This window comes from Pezoporus flaviventris, unplaced genomic scaffold (assembly GCF_033815535.1).
Source record: "Pezoporus flaviventris isolate CSIRO_AGI_PZ_B2104156 unplaced genomic scaffold, CSIRO_AGI_Pfla_v1 ptg000001l, whole genome shotgun sequence".
Classification (NCBI taxonomy): Eukaryota; Metazoa; Chordata; class Aves; order Psittaciformes; family Psittacidae; genus Pezoporus; species Pezoporus flaviventris.
In genome coordinates this window covers 44,570,177-44,594,913 of record NW_026892549.1, presented here as the reverse complement: position 1 = coordinate 44,594,913, position 24,737 = coordinate 44,570,177, and the positions used below count along the sequence as shown (strand labels likewise).

General features: G+C 37.2%; 1 protein-coding gene across 4 annotated transcripts in view; it reads left to right on the top strand.

The window, feature by feature from the left end:
* RAPH1 (Ras association (RalGDS/AF-6) and pleckstrin homology domains 1) overlaps positions 1–24,737 on the top strand; it is a 91,693-nt gene that overhangs the window by 18,628 nt on the left and 48,328 nt on the right. For all 4 annotated transcript variants that reach the window (XM_061455006.1, XM_061455015.1, XM_061454997.1 and 1 more), the window contains exons 2-4: positions 17,468–17,587; positions 21,516–21,621; positions 22,533–23,047. In XM_061455006.1, the coding sequence (XP_061310990.1) occupies positions 17,468–17,587; positions 21,516–21,621; positions 22,533–23,047 (741 nt within the window). The remainder of the gene's footprint in view (positions 1–17,467; positions 17,588–21,515; positions 21,622–22,532; positions 23,048–24,737) is intronic.

Genomic DNA, 24,737 nt, shown 5'->3' with positions numbered 1-24,737 from the left:
TGAAATTACAGTCAAGCATACTTAGACTTCAAAAATGGGGTCAGAGCGAAAAGTAGGTTCTCTTTTGTGTATGTTGGGTATTCCTGCATTTGTTGTGAGCCCTGTTTCCTGCTTCTTTCCGAATTATGCTGAAGGAAATAGCAGCACTGGCTGTCAGCCTTGTGGACACAGGCTTAACTATTTTGAAAGGGAACTGAGAGTGGCTGCAGTGATATTGTGAACTGAGGTAGTATTTTGCCTTAGGAAAGGCATGGCTCTTTGAGCATGATGCAAATTCAGTATGTGTTACAGTAAGCTTGATTTTAGCTCTGTTTTTCTAATTATTTTTTAATGTTTAGAAATTGCATATAATTGTTTCATGTGAAGACATGAATTATGTTCTGTAGGAAAAAACAGGTAGGTATTAATAAAATAATGCTTCTATAAAAGTTTTGGGTTTTATTAACAATACTGTAGTATCAATACATCTGTAAAAGGTGGTTTTATTTTTTATTTGGGTATTTCTTTTAACAATATTTTGGTAGTATTACATTTGTATCAAGGAAAAATGAAGGAATTAAAATACCTGACTAATTGACAAAAGTCATCTATAATACAGTCTTGTAAAGTTTTCCATTTTTCCATTGAATTCAGCAAAGAATGAGCTCTGATGGCTTCTGATATTAAGATGTGATGGCAAAAAGGCAGGCATGTTTGTTTCTTGACTAACTTGCTTGAAGTTTTCTGAAGATTGTGGGTTTGATTCTCCATTATGTAACAAAATAATAATTACAGTAGATATGTTGCATGATCATCTTTAGAGCCAGCTATTCGGAAAACAAAGACCCTGCTTTCAATGGCAACAAACTGTGCAGAGTATCATGAGAAGCCATAGCCACAGCTGACAGTGTAGTTGGCTGGTAGCTTTGTTTGAGTGCTGAGCTCTGTACACCTGCTGAAATAAGAAATTTCAAGATTTCATTTGAGTTAGGAGTGCCTTGAGAGTATGCTAGTGAGATGTGTCAGTGCTGGACAATGGCAGTGGGAAGTGGTCATTCTTACTTCTCCAGGAAACAGAATATGGGTCTCACTTCATCTTTCCGTAAGAGAAAGATGATTTCAAACACTTAAAAATTGTCTGTAGTTGCAATTTGGGTTCTCTAAAAATTTAGAGTTAAGGTATTCAGGGATCTACAGCAGGGTATTCTTATAAGTACTCTTAACAATAAGTAAAGGTCTAGCACAAGATATTTTTTAAAGTGTCATTCCAAAGGAATTTTGCAGTCTTGACTCTGGCAATGTGGGGAAAAGATTAGAAAATTCTTACGTTGACGGAGTTACTCCAGACTTAGCTTGGCACTGTTAGTGTGTCTGGTCTATACACAGAATAGTGTGAGCCCTTAGTATTCTTTGTTTGGAATTATGAGTGTTTTGGTTGGTTGGTTTGTTTGATTGTGGGTTATTGAGGTTTTTTGTGTGGTGTTTTTTTGTTGTTGTTTTTTGCTAGTATTTTCAAAATATTAATATATGTTGAAGTATTCTTATGAAAGAATTTGAATTTAGGTGTGTCTGAAAATATTACATGTAAAGGCATGGAGATACTGTCTTTTCATGTCTTGTGCCTCAGTGCTACAGAGTTAACCCTGAAGTTTTCTGTATTCAGAATTATTAATGTATTTATGGATAATAATGTTCTTTTTTTAATTTTGTCTTCCCAAATTTTGCAACTTTGGTTTAAATGTAGTCTTCAGTAACTTGATAGGTACTAAAGTACTATCTTATTAACTGTTAAATGTTTGTAGTGAAAAGTACAAGCTTTAAATGTTTGTAGCAAAAGTAATTTATTAAGACTTATCTGTATTACAAAATCAGTAAAATGAGCCAATCTTAATATGCATTTTATAGACATAAATATACATCAGTACAAATGCAGTAAAATTATAAATGGTTTTCAGTGTCTTGTATGTGTTTGCATATGCATGCATAGGTAGCATTTGAAATTTTCTCCATACTAATTGGAAAGGTGCCCTTTTATATTTATTATGAATTTAAGAATGTAACCCAAGTGTTTGAATTTTTTCATAATGTGCTCTGTGATCTAGATGAAGAGTTGCAAGTTAAGAGGTGAGTCTGTTACAGGTGAGCTTGCTGCTGCCAGGAAGGGGTACTTGTTTGTTTCTCTGTCCCTTCTCCCAGATGTCCCAAAAGAATGGTTGGATCTCATATTTGCTTTGTCTAAGAGTAATCAATCTTTCTGCTAAGTTAGTAAGCAGAAATAATTTTGATGTTTGGAGTGTTGAGTGAGTTTTCTGGTGGTTTAGAAAGTTAAGCGGGTTCAGTGATTTTCTGGAACTAAGTAGTAGCAGATGGAGGGGGGTGAGAGTCCTTCCCTTTTTTGACTGCAGTGCGGTATTAGGCTGCCTCAGGTTTTAATGTCTAGGTTATAATTTTTAACTCTAGGAACAGGAGCTTAAGAAAAATGTCAGGAAAGCTTGCAGAAACATTTTACCAAATGTTTCTTTCTTTTGGAAAGTTGGCTCTGGAATAGAGGGAAAGATAACTTCGCAGTTTTGTTGCTTCTGAGACAGTTGTCTCAAGTGTTTTCTAAAATCAAAGAAAATATCCATGCAAAATATGTTGGTTTTGTTGTGTTGGCTGGGGATTTTGTTCATGTTATTTTTTCTGTTTTAATATCCTGTAGATCTTAAATGCTAATAATGTTAATAAAGTGACTGAATTTCTCAAATGCTTTGCTAAAAACAAGTGTTTGTAGATTTTCCCAGCTGATATGGGTGTGTTTGATGAATAAGTCGTCATGCGGACTAATACAAGTAGGAGGTAGGCTGCCCCTTTCACAAATAGCATGTTCCTGAGAGCAGGTAAAATTGGAGGATTTGGTATTGGAAGTATCTTAAAGTTTGGTGCTCAGCTTCTTCATCTGCAGTATATTTATCCCAGGAGAAGACAGGAAGGAATAAGGAGGAAGTGTGTGCTGCAGCCCCTCCTTTAAGTTTTTGTAAACAGCAAAATTTTTTTACTCACACTTTGGTGTTCTTTCCCTCTCATCATCTAAATCTTTCTTGCATTTATCTATTGATTTACTGCAACATCAAATTTACATGAGAGAGAAGAATTATTGAATTCTGAGTCATAGAACTTCCAGGTGTGTTTATAAGAAAAATGTAATGTGAAACATAATGTGCAGTGATTATATGTCTGTGTGTATAATAGCTGCATTCAGCCACCTGCCTAGGATTATCCTTCACTGAATAAAAACCTCAGTTTAAAAGTTGGTGCAGGGGATTTGTTTTAATTGGGAAACTTTTTTGGAAAATACCTTGAAACTTAAGTTTGAGTTGCATTGTGGACTCTGACTCAAATGAGTTATTTCCCCCCCACACACATTTGCAGTAGCAAATCGCTCTTTAGTTTTCATACTCAAGAAGAGTTCTATTCACAAACCTACTGAGTATTGTGGCAGCAGCCTTTGCAGTAGTTGTTTATGTGACTCAGGTGCTGAGCTGTTTAGAAAAGGCCTCTGCAGCTTAGGATCTGAACAGTGTTTCTTAGGAATGCTGGCCTAATCCCATGAATTTAAATCTTTCCGTTTAAAGTCCTTTAACAAGGCCCAGCTGTCAGCCCTATCTTCCATGGTGGTTCTACTGTACAGAAATTTCATGTTCACTTCCTCAGTGGCATGACTTACACTTTCTTTTTTCCTTTTTGCTATGGAAGCAGATTTTGTTACTTTTTCAGGAATGTGTGCTTTAAAATACTGATTCTGTGTTAAATATTTACATTTGTTCTTAATCTCTGCAATTAAATTCTAGATAAAGTCCTTTTGGTATGTGTCAGTTGGTGCGTAACTGGCTTTTAGAATGCTCTGACCTTTGACATAACAAAACTTTTTCCTTTTTTTTTTTTCTATATTGAGGTTGCTTTCTTGCATTAAGTGCTTTTTTCCAGGGAGTACAGTCAAGAACTGGTGGTTTTCCCCCTTCCCTCCCTCACTCTGTGCTGCCAAGATTTATTTAGAAACTGAAGTAATCGGGCTTCTCAGTATGAACATGTATCTGTAGAGCACATCTTATATACAAAAGTATTTAAAAAAATTAATGAGTTTCAGGACTCTTGAAGCTAGAGATTAAGGTCAGTGCTCAGTAGGCAGTGCTTAGATTCCTCTTAGCAGTCTGTGGCAAACTTGATTGCTTTATACTTCAAATTGCTGATACTGGTTTGAGTTAACGTGGACTTCTTGGTTTAAGGTAGTTAAACCGTCTTTCCAGAGAAAGGATGTTGAATTGACAGTAGAAACAAAATCCCAAGAGAAGCAAGTATTGAAAAAAATGCAGGGAGAAATATTGTCAGTTTTCTGTTTTCCTTTAGACATTTCTGAGAATTTTTCAGTGACATTCTGCTAAAATGGCAGAGAAGAATTAAGTTGTATTTTCAGTCTGTATCAGTGATGAAGGTGACTTTCAGTATCTCTCACAGATCTCAGCAATTTGTGCAGACTTTACTAGAGAATAGTGATGGTGGAATTGTTACAGGCTTTGGCACCTGTGCTCAATCAGAGGTCTTGTGGAAGTTGTTTTGTGGATTGAGATCAGTTCTGGAATGGCTTATCTCTTACTATTTGAGGAGAAAAAGATAAAGCACTCAGAAGAAGAGTTGTGCAAGTATAGGTCTTCCTTCAAGGGATTTATTTTCTTTTTCTTGCCTTGTGAGGATGTCAAAATACAACTTGGATTCTTCTAGTAGCAAGAAGGAAAATGATGAGTTGCAGTTTATGCAGCAGGAAGATGGCTTTCTGTGTTGTTATTTGCCTGTGAGATTTATGGAGATCTGGTATTGTGCCTAGTCACCTCAAGACCCAAGGGATGATGCTGAAAAAGTACCCTCTTGAAGCAGTGGTGGCTGTGCAGTTGTAAGATTCGTAAGCATGGTTTTCCATCTACATCCCTATTGTGCTGAGCTTGTCTGTACTGCCTCCTTTTCATGTCACATAGTTGCTCCCAAATTTAATTGTGTGGCAAGGGCCCCTTCGGCCCATGTGGCTCATGTCACTAGCTAGTGAGCAGTGTTGGTTTAATGCCAAAAGCTCCCCTCACCTTTCATGTCATAGAAAATTACTCCATTCCTGCTAATTTCCATCCCTTCTTTTCAGTCTTGACTGCTAGGACTTATTTCTGTCCCGTGCCCCACATCAGTCTTGCTCTAGCTAGACTCACAAGGCTCTTCTCTGTGCAGTCCCTTCAAGCCCTCCCACAAGGCACACTTTTTTCCATGGAAAAAGCTCACCTTACAAAGTATTTCATCATGATGCAGTACTGTATATCCATTTTATTTTTTTTCCCCTCCAGAGTTGACTGGCAATTTAAACACTTGAATCCTGTTTTACTAGTGACTTAAAATATAAAATCAATTGAGCTGGGGTAGCCTGTCATTTAGATATGTTTTGGTTTAAGCCAGTGTTGTTGTTGCTGTTTGCTTGGCTTGTTAGGAGTAGGGTTATGTTGTTTTGTCATGGCTAACTGTAAAATCAAAATGTGTTGACTCATAAATGCTAAGAATGAAACACCTGTGTACTTTAGGTATATCAGGCATTCATTTGTGGGTTTTCCAAAAAAAATAGACAGTTGTGTTTTTGGGTTTTTGTTGTTGTTTTGGGTTGGGTTTTTTTGTGTTTTGTTTTGTTTTGTTTTTTGTGTTTTTGTTTTTGTTTTTTTTTCCCTGGAGATGATAGTTCTAGCTCTTCACAATATAATAATGTACCACAATGTACCAGAAATCAACTTATAGCCTGTTGCAACTAAGGTCAGTGTAAAGAATATATGTGCAGAATCACAGAATTGCTAGGGTTGAAAGAGTTCTCTGGAGATCATCTAGTTCCTATATGAAAGCTTATATAAACAAACAGCATTCTTCACAGGTTGTTTTATTATAGCTAAAGCAATACTCTTCCATTTTTTTTGAACTGTGGTTCATAGGCTGTCACTAGGTGCTTGTTGAAAGGGATTTGGCAACTTCTTCTGAGTCTAGATAGTACCCACATATACAGCTTGCCAGCGTCTGGTGTGGTATCTTAAGTGGATATTGGCATAATGATTATTTTTAACCTTTGAGAGGGTCCCTTGAGCAAAAATTAGTTTTTAAATGAGCTGAAGCATAAAGTAGCTCAGTCTCATGAAGAAATACTCTCAGCTGTTTTGTAATTTGACCTGTGACCTAAGTGATTTTCTTGCACCTCCCTCCTCCTGTTTGATCATTCATGTATACCATCTACAAGCACTGTTAAGATGTCCAGCTTTTACATGCAGCTGGCAGTTACTTGCTTTATTTTGCTTTCTTATGGTTGAAAGACAGCCTAGTAGATGTATAAAAATTAATTTGAGTTATTTGTTCCTGGTGGAAAAAGGCATTATAAAAGCGCAACTAACCAGTCTGTAAAGGCATGTGAATTTTATAGTGATCAGTTCATGAGTGCTTCTTCCCTTCCCAAGTGCAAGGTGAGCCTAAAGAGCTGGGCCACAGCTACAAGAGTATTTGGGTATTTCCAGCAATCTATCTGTAAGGCCAAATACTATAATAAAATTGATTGCTATTCTTAGTCTGCCGATGGAGAAAAGAGGCTACATAATCCTTTCTGGAATGGATGAAGTTGCAAGAGGCAAGTAAGCACATTGTGCTTTCTAGTGTTTTAGTTTTTTTTCTGGATTGAAGAGAAGATCCACAGGGAAGTGTGGGAGGTTGAGTACCTGTGGGGAACTATCATTCAGGAGGTGACCAGAATGGTATGAATGCACCTGTGCACAGGCTAATCTCACATGCTTCTGTTGTGTTATTAAATTAATGCTTAGTTTAGTTTTGGCAGTAAAGTGGTTTCCTTTAAATGAAGCTGACAGTGAAGTTTTTCAGTGTCCATTAAGTTTAACTGTGGATGTATACAAAGCCATTCTTTCATGATGTGTTTCTTCTCATGTATTGTTTGAGATAACCCCTCCTCTGAAGGGCATATCCCTTCATGCAGTTTCATGGTTCAGTCATCCGAATTAAGAAGGTTTCCTTACCAATTGCACTGACATAAAGTCCCTCTTTTTTGCATTGCCTGCAAATAGAACAGTCAATACACCTGCATTTTTAACAGCAAGGACAAGAATGGAACTGTATACAGCCTCAGAGGAAGAGGGGAGAAAGTAGATCTGCATCCCAAAAAGATATTTTGCTCATTCCAAAGTGAAAACTGAATGGGAAGAGATGCTACAATAGTATTTGTGTTATGGTAACTGCATAATGAAGATTCTGGAAAACTGCAGCTGATGTATATTTTTAAGTACATCTCTGCCTACTGGAAGCAGAATTTACTTTAATGGAGATTTAAAGCTATACATAAAACATAGATCTGCATTACCAAAAGATGTTTTTCTCGTATCTCTGTTGAATACTTCTTTTGAAGGCTGTTGTATAGCCCTTCTGCAGAATAAGACAGCCTTGATTTTGTGTGTTATTGCTTGGTTTTGATTTTTTTTTTTTCTGTTCATTAAAATTCAGTCAACATTAGCAGCTATAGAGGAAAGAGAGGTCCAAATGAGACATGGCAGAATTGTTAGACCTTTTGCATTATCATTTGGACTGTTGCTAGCAGTATGTCTGAAAGTGTTGTCCTCATTGCAAAATAAATCCTTTTTTTAGGTGATGTAAAATACCATGCATGTTTCTGTGCTTTATTTTTAGTCAGATTTTACAAAGAATGATGGTGAAGGTTAAGTTATGGATGTAGGCAATTTCCTTCTTGTCTCTTCCTAAACCATAAGTGGTTTGCTTTGTATTTCTTGCCTTGGCCCTTATCTGGAAGATGAAAATCTTCCTTTAATCTTCTAAGCATGTCTGTTATAGTTATGATGATAAATGCATAGTAAAATGTTAAAGGCTTGCATTTTTACTTGCATCAGTAAGCCCTTGGGAAGTTTCAGTAAAAGTTCAGGCATCTAAGTTCTTTGTTTCTTTTTCTAAGGTTTTATATAAGCTTTAGTAGAGCTTCAGGCTGGCTGATCAGTATGTGCAAGTCTGCCACGTCATTAGGAGATGTGCACTTCTGGATCTCTCATCCACTTCCTTTGTGTACTCTGGGGGTGAAAGGATTGCCTACATTGCCCTTAGTGTTCTCATATCATTTGCAGCTGTGTATTAGGATAATAACTGTGATTGAATTTAATGTCATGCTTTAGGACTTAAGTGAGTTGCCTGCTGTGATCAGGAATGTTTGTCTTCTCCCTGTGCAGCTGCACATTTCCTCCCTCTTCCTCCCTTCACAATTAATAAACTATTTAGTGGTGTTATGTTTTCCTGAAACGTGTGGCCATAGCTAGAATTGGGAAAGCAGAACAAGGAGCGCAGTGGTCTGAGGTAGGGAATCATCATCCCGAGATGCTTGCATAGTCTCTCTTGCTGTGTACTCAAACAAGTATCTAGAGTTGGCTGAAATCTGTTCTGCCTCTATCCCTCAGACCAAATCAGCAAGAAATGACTGATAATTTTTCTTTTTTCTAATCTGTGTGGACCAGAAATCACTCTTTGAGGCACCTGAAATTTGTTTTGTTTAGTAATTTTTTACATAGTGTAGAGAATCCATCAACCTTCAGCCTGGGGGGAACTTCAATGGCCTGCAACATATAGTAAGTATAATCTTGGGGATTTATAGGAAGGATTCTTCTGAAAGAAAAACTTGGGGCTGAAATAGCAGAACTAGTTGTGGGTCACTTGTGGTTCTTCAGTGAGTAAGAAAGAGATGCATTTTAATGAGCACTTAACTTGAGCAAAATTTGCTGTTTATCAAAAAATCTCTAAAACAGGTGGACCTGATTGTGTTATATCTTCTTCAAATACTGTCATGAGTGTGTTCAAAGTATATGTTGTCTGGAGTCAAGCATAAATAACCACCTTAAAGCTTCGAATTTGTAAATTCGCAAATTGTGTAATAAAGCTTACCTTGTCTATGAAACCTTTTTTGGACATCTAGCTGCCTTTTGTCAAGGTTGCAGCTGCTGTAAGGTATTTTTCTTTCATATATAATACAAAGTGCATCCTCGGTGTTGGTAGTACTTCCTACTAATAGCTTAAAAAGATCAGTTATATAAAGAAATCATTTACAGACATGTACTTCTTGAAGGCACTGCATTAAACTTAGTTCTGCCCCTCTTTCTGCATCAGTTTATTAATGTTTGTTATTCTTGGTTTGGACATCATTCCAAAGCTAAAACTGAATGGGAAGTGATGCTACAATAGTGTTTGTATTATAATAACTGTATAATGAAGATTCTAGAAAATTGCAGTTAATGTATATTTCTAAGTACATCTCTGCCTACTCAAGGCAGAACATAATTTGAATAGAGATTTAAAGCTATATGTTTCCCTAGCTTCCATAATCTGACTCTGTTTTCGCACTGAAAATTCTCTAATCTTAACTGGTAAAACTAAGATGTTGGCTCCTGCAGGTAGTGAGTGTCAGTATTTTAGAGAACACCTGTATTTTATCTTCTGCTTGAAAAATATTTCAGCAAAGGCAGCTTTCGTTTTTATGAACTCTGGCAAAGCAGCTTTTTAGAAGTGTCTTCAGGTTGCCTTAGTAAAGAATCTGCTGTGATACATAATGTAATCTGGGATGTTTTTTTTTAATGAGAATTAATTTAGTGCCCACTTGGGTACGCTGGCTGGAATCTAGGTTCAGGAAATGGGATGCAATGATAACCCGCCTTCTTTTCAACGCAACATCTGTTTGGCTAGATGCAAGACAAGCACTGAAATATATCAGAGGGTATGAAGGTTTTATTGTGTGCTTTCCCAACAGCATGAATTTCAGATGCAACTGTATTCTTAAGTAGTTTCAATAATTTTGGTGTGTACCAGCTCTTACAGGAAGAAAGGTCTTTTAAATATCTTCCATTATACAACGGGTCACCCTATAAAGACTAATTTAAAATTTCAGGCTGTAATTATGGAAGCCTAAAATAAATATAAATGGTAATAATAATACAAAAACAGCTTAAGTGATTGAGAAACTAACCCCATGAAATATCGGGTAGAGTTCTGCTTGATCTACTTTGCATTTTACCTCTCTCTTCAAGGTTTCGCACAAAGAAGGGTTGGGTGTGTGGTATTTTGTGGGTGGGACATCAGAAATATTTCCTATTGTGTTATTGTAGAAATCAAGAAGATGAAGTAACATTTTAGTATCTTCAGTTTATTTATTTCAGGAAATCATGGGTTCCTGTGTCAAATTAGAGTGGGGGTGTGCAAGTTTTGACGAGGGAAGTAAATACAAGGGAAGTCAGTAGCTACAGTGGATGTGAATATGGACAGTTATGTTTTTCTGTTTCTTTATGCTGCTAGCCAAAAGGAGCTTTATTCTTCCATGTTTGTATTGTCTGTGAGGAGTACTGTGTTGTCATGTGCCAGCTTAACATACTGTCTGCTTAATTCTAAAGATGTGCTGCTGAATCTGTGGAAGACCAGGGAGCAACTGTGGTGTGTTTGACTTTCCTGGTTAGGTTAGAATCTCTGGGGATAAATTGTTGAACTGCCTGTTATAATCTGAAAGGCATTAACGGTGTTCTTATGAAGAGCACTGAGTTCTAGAAAACCTGTGTTTACTGTATACAGCACTGATATGTTTTGGGGGATTCCAAGAAGAGTGAGACAGTTTGCTTTGATGTTACCATCTGATACCTGATTAAGACTTTTTTCTTCTTCCAGTTATTTTTTCAAACAACTGTTTCATTAGCAATTGCTAAACTTTATGTAAGTTATGTGTTCACTTGTATTGCTCTAAATATTTATATTGCAAACTTATGGATAATGTAAAGAAAAATATTTTCAAGAGTTTAGTGAAAGCATTGTTGTTTAACTGGGCTTAAAATACAAACAGCTACGGGCAAAGGCAAGTTCTTGTACAGGCATGTGCTTAATTTTAGGAGTAGTGTTGTATATGTTTGGCTGAGTAACTGTTACTTTCAGCGGCTTTTAATTGATCTTTTATTGAAACTCTAGCCTGTCTGCAATTCAAAACATGCATTTTCAGACGCAGTTTTCTTTACTGTGGTTTCAAAGTTACCTTCTTGCATCTTAACCAGATCAGTAGGTAAGGGAGGGAATATTGTGGGAGTTACGCACGTCCCAGCTAAACCTGAGAATAAGGCCTTACAGTGAGGACACCTGGTTTTCAAACTTGCTGGATTTCTGCAGTCCAGACCAGCTGTTTGATATAACGTAAAAGACTTGAAAAAGAAATGTGCTCAAAAGGCACATTGCTTTTAAGACTTTTTTAAGGTATTCTTTAATTATTTGTCTTCCTTCTCCTAATGGCTTTGAAGGGAGAGAAGGAAGAGCAGGAAGCAGGTAGCTGATTTGCATCAAAGGTTGTCACATTCCCTAATAATCTAGTGACCTAGTATTTAAATACATTAGTAACTATGAATGTGTTATACACCTTAATTATATCTATTGATGTGTGATTAGATGCAACTATTTCTTTCTTGAATCTTATATTGAGGCAGGTAGATATTGCTGTCCAGGACCTCAAGAGGTTACCATCCACGCTACTTCTGGGTATGTGAATCTCTTCATGTGTGCAAGGAATAGATTCAGTATTTTTTCACTTTAAAGCTGTGTTGCATAAATAGGTTTACCTGTTTAACTGGTACAACAAAGTGCACAGACATTTTTTGATTTTGTTAAGACGTGGCAACAGATCCTATGTTTGTGTAATACATAAATGTAGAACATTATCTGTTAAAATTATTGCCTGAGTAATTTCAGGAACACATGGAGTTCATTGGTTATAAAAGGTCTCTTTGCTTTTAATGAAGTGCCTGAAGCTTTATTTTTTATCAGACATTCAATGTATTTTCACCTTGTGTGACTAGAAGCCTGGAAAACTATTGCCTGTAGCATGATTCAAAAAAAAAAAAAAAAAAAAAATGTCAAAGTTGTCTCAAATTAGTATAGTGAAAGAGGCTTTCACTTGACGTAAGATTTTTATTTGGGATGCTTTGAATTTGAACTTTTAGGCTGAAAGATTCTTATCTCAGTTTTTGAATTCGAGAGGCGTTGTGGTACCTGTGTGCTGTAGGGGCCTTGGGATGTATTCAGCTAGTACCTACGCTATTTGAAGCTAAAAGGATATAAATACTCTTCTGTTCAGTTTTTCATCTAGATTACTCTTAACATAAACTGGGTTACAGGACATTGGATAATGTGCAAAGAGTTTCCCATCACTTTCTAATCCACCTCCAGATCTCTTTTTCAATAGTTAATTTCAGAATATTTTATGCTTATTAAGAACAAACATGGAAATACTAAAGCAAGTTATCTTCACTGTGTCATTGGCTTAGTGTGCTGCAGTATTCAAGCTAAAAGAGAAATGTTAATGTTCATTATAGCATAAGACTTTATTTTTCTTTCTGAAAAAAGAAAAATGCTGGATTTTATTGATCACTGTCATGCAGTGTACTAATATGAAACAATTTATGCGTTCAAACTAATTATTTATTTCATCATTTATTAGTTACTTCAAGAAAACGTGTAGAAACATGAATGTGAGCTGTGGCTGTCAGTTTTCTAAAATCATTTTGATTTTTTATTTTCTTTTTTCTCCTGTGTAAGTAACTTTATTTCTTTAAGCAGTCAGGTGAACAAGTATTAGAGGTGAAAACCTGCTAGGATCTTATGTGTGCACACTGCTTTTGTGCTCATACAGCATAGTACTATAGTGTTATGTTATATACAACTTAAACAGAAATAGATACTGCCATGAGAACCCATGGGTGATCAGAAATGGAAGAACTCTGATTTACAAACCAGCTCCTAATAGAGTGTGTTTTCAAAACCAGAGTATGCTATAGAGTTCCTTTTGGTTTCCGAGATTAGGTTTTGAAGTGCAGAAATAGGTCACTTGTCCAGGTAGTGTTTTGAGTGCTTCTTGTTGTCTACTGTATCCCTATAATAGATAGTTACAAAATTCCATAGCTTTTTTTTTTTTTTAATGAAGAAAATCCTTAGTTCAGTGACAAGCATGAGCACGTACAAGCTTATGTTTAAATGATAAGAAAGGTTAGGGGTGAAAACATCAGTTGCCTGAAAGAGACATGATTTGTTTTCATTTGGGGGTTTTATGCTGTCAGTTGCCTTTGAACATGCTTAAGCATCTAGTTCAAAATGCTTATTACAGTGCTTCTGAAATTAGTGAATATAAACATATTCTTGTTACTGACCCTTTAAGCACATTAGCATTTCCAGTTAGATATCTGTTTTTCTCTGATATCTTTCTGTCATCAAGTAAGTGCAGTATAGGCAAATCCTGCTGTCACATTCTTTTACAGCTGCTTTTTTTCAGTACAGAGTGTTTTCATTCTAAGGAGATATTGTTAAGATAATAAAGTTTCCTATTGTGTTCAACTGGGTTGACTTAAGGTAGGAACTGCGTCTCAAAGTGCAAGTCTGCAGAGTGCAGTCTCAGTGAAAGACACTTTAAGTACACTTTTGATTAGAACTTACATGCCCCAAAGCTGTTGCTTTCTGATCACAGCAGTTTGTTGAGTTTTGGATTTCTGTGATGGTGCATTTTCTTGAAAATGTCAAAATGGTATATTTGAAGCATTGTTCTTGGGCTTTTCATCTTTCCTTTGGTGTTTTGAAATCGCATCATCTCATGCCTTGCCCTGGCATGCTGAAAGTTGTAATGGCTTATAATATATCTTTATTTTTTTTCTAAATTATTGGTAAAGTTGAGTTTTTTCCTTACAATGTAATTGAAATAGTAGGTAATGACTAAATGTTGCAACTGGTAACTTCTAATGAAAGCCTCAGTCATTTTTCATAAAATAAGATTAGAATATTTTTTTTAAAAGCTAGAATATTATGCTTCATGCATTTGAAAGTGAACAGACCTAATGAGCTGTTTTGGAAACCAGGTAGATGACATACAGTGACTATGGCATTGCCTGGCTAAATAGTGTTTCAAACAGATAAAGTTGACTGTAGTGGAAAACAAAATAGTACATGGAATATACTTCAGTTCAGGAAGGGCTTGAATATGTAAGACTGTGCCATATTGGTACATTATTTTATCTAGGTATACCAGAATGATGCTGCTCATTTTAAGTACTATTCTGACATGCACTTGAATAGAACATGAAGTGTTGAAAAGTAACTTGAATCCAGAAATTACTTTGGCATTTTATCGTGTATGAGCTAAGCAGAAGCAACAGCTACTTAAACTCTGCTACCCTGCAAATGCTTTAGGAATGTAAGTGGCTTTGTGGTATCACACTAGGACAGTTTATTCCTTTTTATTTCTTAGATCTAATTTAGTTCTAAATGTCTCCTTCAAACAAACACAACAAAAATCCCAAACCAAAACCACAATAAAACACACATAAACCCCCCCCAAACAGGTATATCCCCCCAGCACTTAAACCATTTTTTTCTTTCTTGTTAAAAATAAAAATGTTGTATCCTTGGAAAGGTGTGATAACTCCCAGTTAGGTTGTGACTTGCTGAAGTATGGCAGGTGTTTGCTGTGAACAACGGTGAGGAAGAAAGTGGCTGTAAAAAAGATGTCAAGCTTTTGAACTGGAATGTGCTTTCTGTTTGAGTTGTTACTGTTTTGAGTTCATATGTCAAAAGTTCAGATGCTGTTATCTGAGCATTTTGTCTCTGCCTTCATTTGTTAAATTAGTCCTTTAATTGATGTCGTTTGAGATCTCCTTCCCTTCGTGGAGCTTCTGCTAAGACAGATCCCTTGTACAGAACCAGCAAGTTAATATTAGCTGTTTCTTAAGTGAGACACTATCCTCTGTGTGCCTTTTGCAAGCTCATAGGAAATGCAGCTGATGTTAGGAAGCTTGGGTGGGGACTACAGGGAGCTGGCAAATACTACAGAGTTTAGTGCCAGACATGCTGACACAACAGTACTTTACTTGTAAAAGTTTTCTTCAGGCTGCTAATTCTGTCTTCAGAGTAACTAGAACTAAAGCAATGTCTCTGATGCCAAGTTAAAATAGCTAAAGCAACAGTTTATGGGAAATTAAGAATGCCTGTTTCTTTTCACGGTTTACATCCTCAGAAATGCTAGAAAAACGAACAAGCTCCTCTCTTAATGAAAGGATGAGTTATGAACAGTGCCATAGAATGGATGCACTGCAAAACAAGCCCCATCTGACTGTAGCATAAGTGGCAAAAACAGCTGAAAGAGGGAAAGGCTAGCAGTGTGAAGTCTCTGTAAATACAGAGCTCTGTCTGTTTTCTGTCACAGTTTCCATTTATGTGATATGGCAGTTCACAGTCATATTTCCTAAGGCATGCTTTTAATAACTACCCTTAGCCTTCAAATAAAAATTCTTTACTTCAAGTGTATCTAGCCATTGAGAAATACTGTGGTGTTGAATGCGAATGCTGTTACTTAAGGTGATATGGTCAAACTCTGTATAGTGTTTTTTGTCTTGAATTTGCAGTATTTCTGGTCCATGTAAAAGCTGAAGGAGTAGTAAAGCAGAGCTTTGAAGGGCTGTGAAAGTGGAATCTCGCTTCTGTTTGTTTTGCAGGAGTTCAGGGAGAGTATGAGTTGCTGCTACCCCGCTGTCTCCATTTCTGTATGTGCAAGGGCTTTCAGGTGACATCATGGAGACAAATCTTGCAGGGGGAGGCATGCCTCATTTATAAAAGATAAAAACTGGTGCAGTGTTGGTAGAAGGATGCAGCTCAATTACATAAGCATATTGGCATTTTTTTTTTTTGGACTTCAGCACTGCTCCGAGATTGTAGGAAGAGCTTCCTTCCCTTCCCGAGTGCTAGAATTACTTAACAGGACTGAAGTGTTGAAAGAAATGAGATTTAGATGGTAAATTGAATCTGTTCAGTGTTTGCTTGGTGTAATATACCATGCCAGGTTAGCTTTAATGTTATTACCCCTTTTATGGGAAGCAGCTGCATTGTGCTCTCCCACAAAAGTAAAATCTCAGTAAAAGATTCTTTGCCTAGAGCAACTGGATGGCAGTATCTTGCATCCATGAGAGGCGCTGGCTTCTGCTAACCTCAGAATTGTAGATCACCTATGAAGTCTCTTGTTCCCTGATTCTTTTATCAAGGTAAAGTGAAATATAAGCAATATATAAATAGAAGGAAAGGCTGTTTTAAAATCATGGAGGTTATTTTGCATTAACTGTTGTCATATGAAGTCAAAACTGGATTGAACAGTTTTTCTCTGTGGTCATCTTTTTCTTTTGTAACCTCTCTAATCAGCTCAATTCTGCAACACTGATGTATTTCAGACTAAGGTTCGTCTTTTCCTGAAGAGTAGCATTTAGAAAGTTTGCTTTTAAATCTACAAAACATACACAGGTTTCAGAAAGCACCAGTTTAGGAAATTGCTGTGTAGCCCATTACTTGACCAAATCAAGGTGTATGGCACACTGTAGATTTTTTGTGCATCTGTTGGTGGCAATCTGTTCCCATGTCTCTCTGGATGTTCTGTAGCACATCTGTAGGGATTATACTTCTATAGTGCCTCATTGCTCACAAATTGTTGCCTGTGTTGTTTTTCCTCCCAAGTATGTAAATTTTCATTCTGAACTAGATCCTGGGTTTAACAGTATGACTGTACCAAGGAAGGCATATGTATCTTAGCTCCACCTAAGGGGTCTGGAGATCATGTTTGGGGAAGAGAATAGAGGCTTGTTTAACAAAAGATTAATTTCCTTTGAGGTAATAACAGAAAACCTGTGGAGAACATTAAGTCTTTATCTTGGTCCCTGAAATCTGTTGAATGAATGAGGATCTGATAGCTATAATGGTGACCCTCAGCTTCCAGGGAGGAGCTTCTTTGTTGGGTAAAAATTGTGCATTATCACTGAAGTGATCTGGACAGTCTCCAAGATTTAAACTGTCTCATGGGATGTGTTGCTGGCATTCTCTGTGGCCTGTTTAAGCATTTCTGTTTACAGATGTGTAGAGTCAACTATCTGGAGCACAGGGAGACTGCACTTCCTGTGGGTTGAATGGTGTTGCTTAACTGTGGTCAGCTGAATTCCTTGGACAAGACTTGAATTTTTGTAATGTAAAATCAACAGTCTTTGCCAACAATAGCTGGCAATGAATGCATGTGCAAGGCTAGCATGAATTAATTTCTGATGCTGTATTATATATTGTGGACTCTGGATTTTGTTTTTTTTTCCTGCATGGTTCTGACAAAAGTGAGCTGCAAGAATGGCTTTGTAATTATTCATTCCAGCTTTCACGCTAACTCTTTACTTCTGAGCAGGGTAAGAAACTGTGAATGTATGCAATTTTTATAAAGCTTTTATAAAGCTTATGGACAAATATGTGCTTTGACTTCAGAATGCTTTTTCATAAACTTAGTAGCTGACACCAGATTTATTAGACACTGATACAATTTGAGTATCAAACTTATATATGTATAATTTCTTTTTTTCAGATGGAGCAATTATCAGATGAAGAACTTGACCATGGTGCAGAAGAAGATAGTGATAAGGAAGATCAGGATCTGGACAAGATGTTTGGGGCATGGCTGGGGGAACTGGACAAGCTCACACAGGTTAGGGAGGTTTCAATCATCTCGCAGAATAATTCTTTATTAAGTATTGCATGTTGCTTTTCAGTTGAATCATAACTACTTAGCGCTGCTACTTGCAGCCAAGTAGACTGAAGCATGTGGCCAGCTCAGTACTCTTCAAATATTTCTAAATTGGCTTGTTTTCCCCATCTCAAAGTTGTTAAATTCGTTTTTCAAAACCTGCTAGTTTGAGCTTTCCCAAAGGCAGCTATGGAACTGGTATTTGTCCTCATGTATATGATGAAACATTGACTTAAGCTGGCTAGAGATAGGCTGTATCTCCAAACATACGGTTGGACATTGTCTAGCTATGACAGGCAGTATTTATTTGTTGCGCCTGAAGAGCAGTAGGGCACAAGACATTGTGAATGTTGTCACTGATGACATGGTAAGGTGCCCTGACACACCCTGGAAGACTCGCCATTATTCCAGAGAACCCTTCCTACAGCTGATGGGACATTTCCTTTTGGAAATGTCTTCTTTCTAGGGCTTTTTCTTTTCTTCGTAAGCAGATCTTGCATTTTGTGTAGTATGCCAGACTCCCAGGGTGATAGACCATTTCTCTGTGACTGTTTTTTTTCAACCGTGTGAGCTGGCCCCCCTGAATAAGGTATTTAATCCCCTCCCTCTTTGTCTGAAGAAAGGTATGATACCTCAAGTTTAATAAAGCTAGAGAAGAGGTAGCTTTTCTCATCTTCATCATACCCAAAGACTGAAGGAACATTGAGCTAATCCATGTGACAACATTTCAAATTCAGACTTGCCTCTGATACCTTCTGGTTAAATTTCTGCTTGCAAGATCTAAATGTAGAGAGCACTCTAGGGGAAAATGATTTTATGATTCCCCCCCCCCCCCCGAACTTGTACATGTAGGAAAATAAAGAATCCTGTCTTTTAAGATGAATGGAAGACAGTGAAATAAATCTGTGTATCTATAGGAACTCTTGTTTTTTTTTTTAACTTCCTGTGAAGGATTTCTAACTGTAATTGGGAGGCGTTTTAGAAGCATGGGCTCTGTAAATTATCTCAAAGGAGGGTCTTCACAGAAGAGCACAGTGGATAGTCAGTCTTAGTTTTTTTGTTCTCTGCTCCATTTTTTTCAAGTATGACCAGCCTAGAAATATAACCATACTTTACTTGGGGCTTACAGCAACGCTGTTGACATACAGGCTGATGTCTCAATGGTGATGTCTCAATTTGCAATGATTATCCGTGCAAAGTTATTAAAACGTACTAACAGTTAAAGGGATGACCCACTTTATTTATTTTTCTCTTTCCTATTACTGTACAACACAGTTTGCAAGGTAGCCTGACAGTTGCCCTTCTTTTGTGACGACTGAGAAATGACACTTCCCCAAAACTTTGAATGACCTCATATGGTTTTGTGTAATAAACAAGTTAATGCAGTTAGTTGTGTCTCAGTTCGTTTGATGAAAAGTGATTGTATTCTGAAGCAGCTGTCCCAATAAAGCCTGAATAAAGGGGGTGATTAGAGCTAATGAGCTCCAAAGTGCATTCTCCTGCATCTCATCATTTGTTTCTATTTATCAACTGGATGCTAAAAGCAGTAGGAGGAAGGGATTTTTTTTGCCCCTGAGTTCCTTGAACTTCCTTTTTAGGTTTCCTAAATGTTTATTTGTGGGGGAGATTGAAAGTAAGGCCCAGATTTCTCCCCAGATGCAAGTTCTTCTTAAAAAATTTGTAGTTGTTAAGATGCCCATGAGATCATTTGAATTCACTTTGCCCTCTTTGACTGTTGGTCTAATAAAAGCATTATAAAATATAGTCACAATATTTGCAGCACAAGAGCAGTGTTTGGCACTGATGCAGAGTGCATTAACATTTATCCAGCACTAGTTATCCTACTCTGTGGTGCAGGTTAAAGGAAGGGAATCTTGCCTTGCTTCTTATGATCATGCAGACCTAAGCTTTTGGTGCTGTTCCAGTTTTTAGCAGTTCTCCATACTGGTAGTGAGCGTTATAATGTGTTATAGGGAACGTACCCTGATAATAGAGTATTTCATGTGTGTCTCTAAGGATGTGAAATACTGAATTTAATAATTAAGATAAAACACTTTTTAGATGCTTTAAACTCAAATGTATTTGTTTTACAGGATACATGTTGTGGTAATTCTATGTGTTCAACCTGAAAGAGCTGTAATTTGCCTATTGTGTCTCCAGTTTGACTGCTGCCTCTAGGGTTGTAGACAGATGTATTATTTTTATTTTTTTTTCAGTTATCCTGTGTTGGACAATATGTAAGCTCTATGAAAAGTACCAGAGGTGAGGTTTTTTCTACCTGATGGAAGACAAGGCTGCATCACTTGCTTCTCCTTACTAAGTGATGGTTGACTTCCCAAAACAGTGATTTATTTATTTGTTTTGAAGTTCAAACCAAACTGAGGAGAGAAGGGAGTTCAGCAAAAATAAATAGTGGAGGAAAAAATAGTGCATTTGATTTTTAACAAAAAGCTTGGTGAGAAACCTTGTTCTGTTGGAGCTAAAAAGATGCATTTCTTTCAGACAAGCATACCTTCAGGAAAGCTTTATTGGAACAACTATTGCTTAAATTCAAACCATTTTCAGGCCTGTTGAGCCTCAGCAACAGCAAGAGCTATGTTCCTCATGTAACCTTGTCACTCCAAGGGTACCAGTTCCAGACCCGGTCATCTTGGGTCACCAGCTGGGTGATAGTGACCTACTGCTTGCTACTTAAAAAATACTGGTATTTATTATAATATTATGCTCACATTAGCCTTCAAAACATAACTTAATGTATTAGGTAGAATTATGTCTCCCCCTCCTAATACTAGTTTTTCTTTAAAAAATTAAATTACCTTACATAAACTGGGGTTTGCTTTCATAATTTAGTGTTTTTCACAGGAAAGATGAAATGAGAAAAATGTCTGAGTTTAGCCAACTTTAAATCCCTTTTAATAAAAACCAGTTCTTCATGGAATGCTTTCATGTTCTTATGCCATGCTTATGCTCATAAGCTAATGATGCATTTCTTAGAGAGGATGCCACAGTTTTGAATGTGTTTACACACTTGTGCAGTTCACTGCAGATTCGTTGTTACAGGTAAGCCAGCTGTCTGTTTCAGAGTGAGCTGGTACGTAGCACCACTTAAAAATGTATTTGGAACATAGAATCATAGAACAGTTAGGGTTGGAAAGGACCTTAAGATCATCTAGTTCCAACCCCCCTGCCACGGGCAGGGACACATCACACTAAGACATGCCATCCAAGGCTCTGTCCAGCTTGGCCTTGAACACCACCAGGGATGGAGCATTCACAACTTCCCAGGCCAACCCATTCCAGTGCCTCACCACCCTTACAGTAAAGAACTTCCTCCTTATATCCAGTCTAAACTTCTCCTGTTTAAGTTTTAACCCATTACTCCTTGTCCTATCACTACAGTCCCTAATGAAGGGTCCCTCCCCAGCATCCCTATAGTCCCCCTTCAGATACTGGAAGGCTGCTATGAGGTCTCCACGCAGCCTTCTCTTCTCCAGGCTGAACAGCCCCAACTTCCTCAGCCTGTCTTCATACAGGAGGTGCTCCAGTCCCCTGATCATCCTCGTGGCCCTCCTCTGGACTTGTTCAAAAAGAATGGACATGCTTCCATTCTTTTGATTCTAAAAGAAAGAAAAAAACAAATAAAACAGAATGTGTTTAACCTTTTTTTTCCATTGAATATCTGATGTGTATTTCAGTGTTTGAAATCTAAAGCCTGAACAAGAGTTGGTGGTTTGTTTCTTGTTTTGGTTTGTTTTGTTGTGTTTTTTTTTTAACATGCCAGGAGTTTTTGAAAAGCTTCTCTTAAAGAAAGTTACTTTTATCTTAAATGTTTGCTTGCCCAGTTCCCTGTCAAAACTATGTCCTGTCTCTTTTTTTGTTTTTTTTTCAGAGTTTGGATACAGACAAGCCTGTGGCACCAGTCAAGAGATCACCCCTCCGTCAGGAAACCAATCTTGCCAACTTCTCGTATCGCTTCTCCATGTACAATTTGAATGGTTTGTTGAATTATTTACCCTTTCAAATATTAGTTTAGGGAAAAAAAGACCAACCTATTCCAGCTATAAATGAGAACATTGTAAAATATAAGTACATTTAAATATACTTCTAGCTGAAGTGAGAATATTTGCTGAAGGCATTGCTTTCTGGTGGCACAGAATTTTTAGTATCTTAAACCAGTTTCTTTTATAGAACTTGGTATCTGAGAATTGTAGCCTAGTTTTTATACAGAAATAAATATTCTGGGATCTGGGTTTATGAAAGAATGAATTGATGTGTAACTGTTAAATGGGGAAAAAAAAGCATCTTCATGGGGCAGGATGCAGGAATATAGCTACAGAATGCTTTCATAGTAAAAAAAAAAAGTTTTTCTTTGTCTTAAAATAGCTTCCCCTGGTTATAATACAGGAAACTGCAATTTAATGGCTTGAGTAGTTGTATAGTATTTTGTGGGTTTGTGTTTTTTTGTTTTCTGTGGTTTGGGTTTTTTAAGCAGTGTCACATACCTTAAATTGCTTTAGCAGAAAATGCTTAGCAAAACACCTACATTTCTTTTGAGAAGTTGAGGCATGATATTATACAAATGTACTTTTAGATTCTGTTCACAGGACAGCAGTTTAAACTTTTCAGGTGTGATCCAAACAGTCCTAGATTTCTTCTGTCAGCAAACGTATTTAATCAAAATAGTTTGTTGATTTTTGGGTTTTTAGTTGCCCTTAGAACAGTCAGGATTAGTAGTGCAAATAAATTTCTGCTTAGCAGTAAGCAGAGGTTTTTGCAATACAGATGGGGAAAAGAAAATACAGCTTCCTTTGTTCCCTTAACCTAACTGTTAAACCTGATAACACAAAGTGAAGCATTTCACAGATGAATCAAGTGACTGCATGTACTGAAATCTTGTTTGTTGCAGAAGCCCTGAATCAGGGGGAGACTGTGGATCTAGATGCTCTCATGGCTGATCTCTGTTCCATAGAGCAGGAGCTCAGCAGTATTGGGTCTCATTCAGCAAACAATGCTGCGGTGAAACGCCTTGCCACAGAATCCAAGGCTTTGAAACCACCTGCTAGCCGAACTTCTGCTAAGCACAGCAGCATGAAAGGATTATCCTCATCTGGTAAGGTGACTAAACCATCACATGCCAATGTATCTTTGGATGACATCACTGCACAGTTAGAGAAGGCCTCTTTGAGCATGGATGAGGCAGCCCAACAGTCTGTTGCAGAAGACACCAAAACAGTAGTTACTGCTCAGCACAGGAGGACAGCATCTGCTGGCACAGTGAGTGATGCTGAGGTGCGCTCAATCAGTAACTCCTCCCGTTCCAGCATAACCTCTGCAGCTTCCAGCATGGATTCCTTGGATATTGATAAAGTGACAAGACCTCAGGAACTGGACTTGACATCACAAGGGCAACCAATCACTGAGGTAGAGTGTCACTAATTCAAGATTTTGGCTTGGTTTGGTTTTGTTTGTTTTTTTTTAAACTCATCTATCCATTGTCCCTCCCCATGCTGACACTCCTAGCTAAATATCTTCAGTGCAGTAGGGTTGATTAAAGATTAAGGCTGTTTTGTTTTGTTTTTTTCTATGGACCTCATCTGCTGTGGCTACTTCTTTCTCTGGTTTTGTTCCTGTGTGCAAGAATCTTTTAAAGATTCTTTTTTTTAACAGCTTTTCCCATCTCTTCCTTCTCTTATGCCAGTCATGGATTTTAATGTTTTATAGTTAATGGGTTTATCCTAAGTAAATCTCATATATTGCTTTTAATTTAAATCTGAGGAGCACACAGCTGTGGAACAGAGAAAGTATAACTGACAAGACTACATTCCTTTTATAGTACACTTCATACACATGAAGCAGCTTAGTGCCTATCTGGAGCTATGCTATGCCAGTAATTTGCTGCTACTTAATATTCTTGTTTAATGTATGACAGGGAGACCTGTTTGAAGCAATGCACAACACAAAAACAACTGGGCTGAGATGCAGCAAGAACAGATGTTCATTTGGTATTTTGGCACCTTGGCATTGCTTAATCAGAGGGGAAACCTTTCAGTAAAACCACAGGCAGTTTGGGAACATTGAAAGTGATGGTGACGTGTGTAAAGAAATGAGAAAAATGTTGTGGTGAATTTACAGAACTGAAACTAGAAGATGTCATGTAGAAATACTCTCAGAAACAGAAATCTGGCCTGTTCTAAAGTCAGTTGTACTAATATGTGTGTTCTCTTTTACGGGAGAAAACTGGAACAAGCAGAGTTTATTCTAATCAATAATTAACATTAATTTGAATTAGCTGTGCTGAAAGCATACCTCTGCCCATCTGCAGCAAAAGTTCATTTGATATAAAGAGTGAATGATGCAGGCTTGTCAGTATAATGATCAGCTCCACAAGGTCACACTTACATTTAAATCTTTATTTGAAGTGGTAAGAAATGACTAAGTGACAGTTTAGGTAAAATGTCTCTTTGTAGAAAAAATTAGTATTCAGTATTTATTTTAAATTAAATTATCTAAGATTATTATTTTATTGGAGATTTGTATTGAGTGAAGCAAACCAGAGGTATATAGAAATGTGTTCTTTTCTCTTAGCAAAGTTAAAATGCAAACCTTTGCAGTATTGCTGTAGGCCTAAGTGCTGCAACCAGCCTATGACAATCATCAGTTATATTGCTGCTTGTCAATCATCTTCTTTCTGTAGTATGACAAGACTTCTTTTGGTGTGGGGCTTTGCTGTTTGTTTTTGGGGTTGTTTTTTTTTCCTGCTATTCATGCTGATATCTCTTCATTTGTTTTGGACTTTTCATGTAGGAAGTTAGGCAATACTTCATTTTTGTCTCTCAGGCTAAAAAGATTCTTCAAGTAATTGCTTCTGTAACTTGCATAGTACAAGAAAAACTTAAATTTTGTATTTCTTAATTTTTGAGAAACGCAGAATGTTGTCTGCAGCTGATTTTGCAGGTCTCCCTCTAGATCTTAGGCCCTCTTACTTCAGGAGTGATATGCTGAGGCATCAGTAAGTTTGCCCATCTTGTCTTCTGTCTCTCCAATTCTTGATGCGGCATGAGTAATCAACAAGCCACCTCTTGCTATTCTAAGGAACTTAATGTTGGTGAAT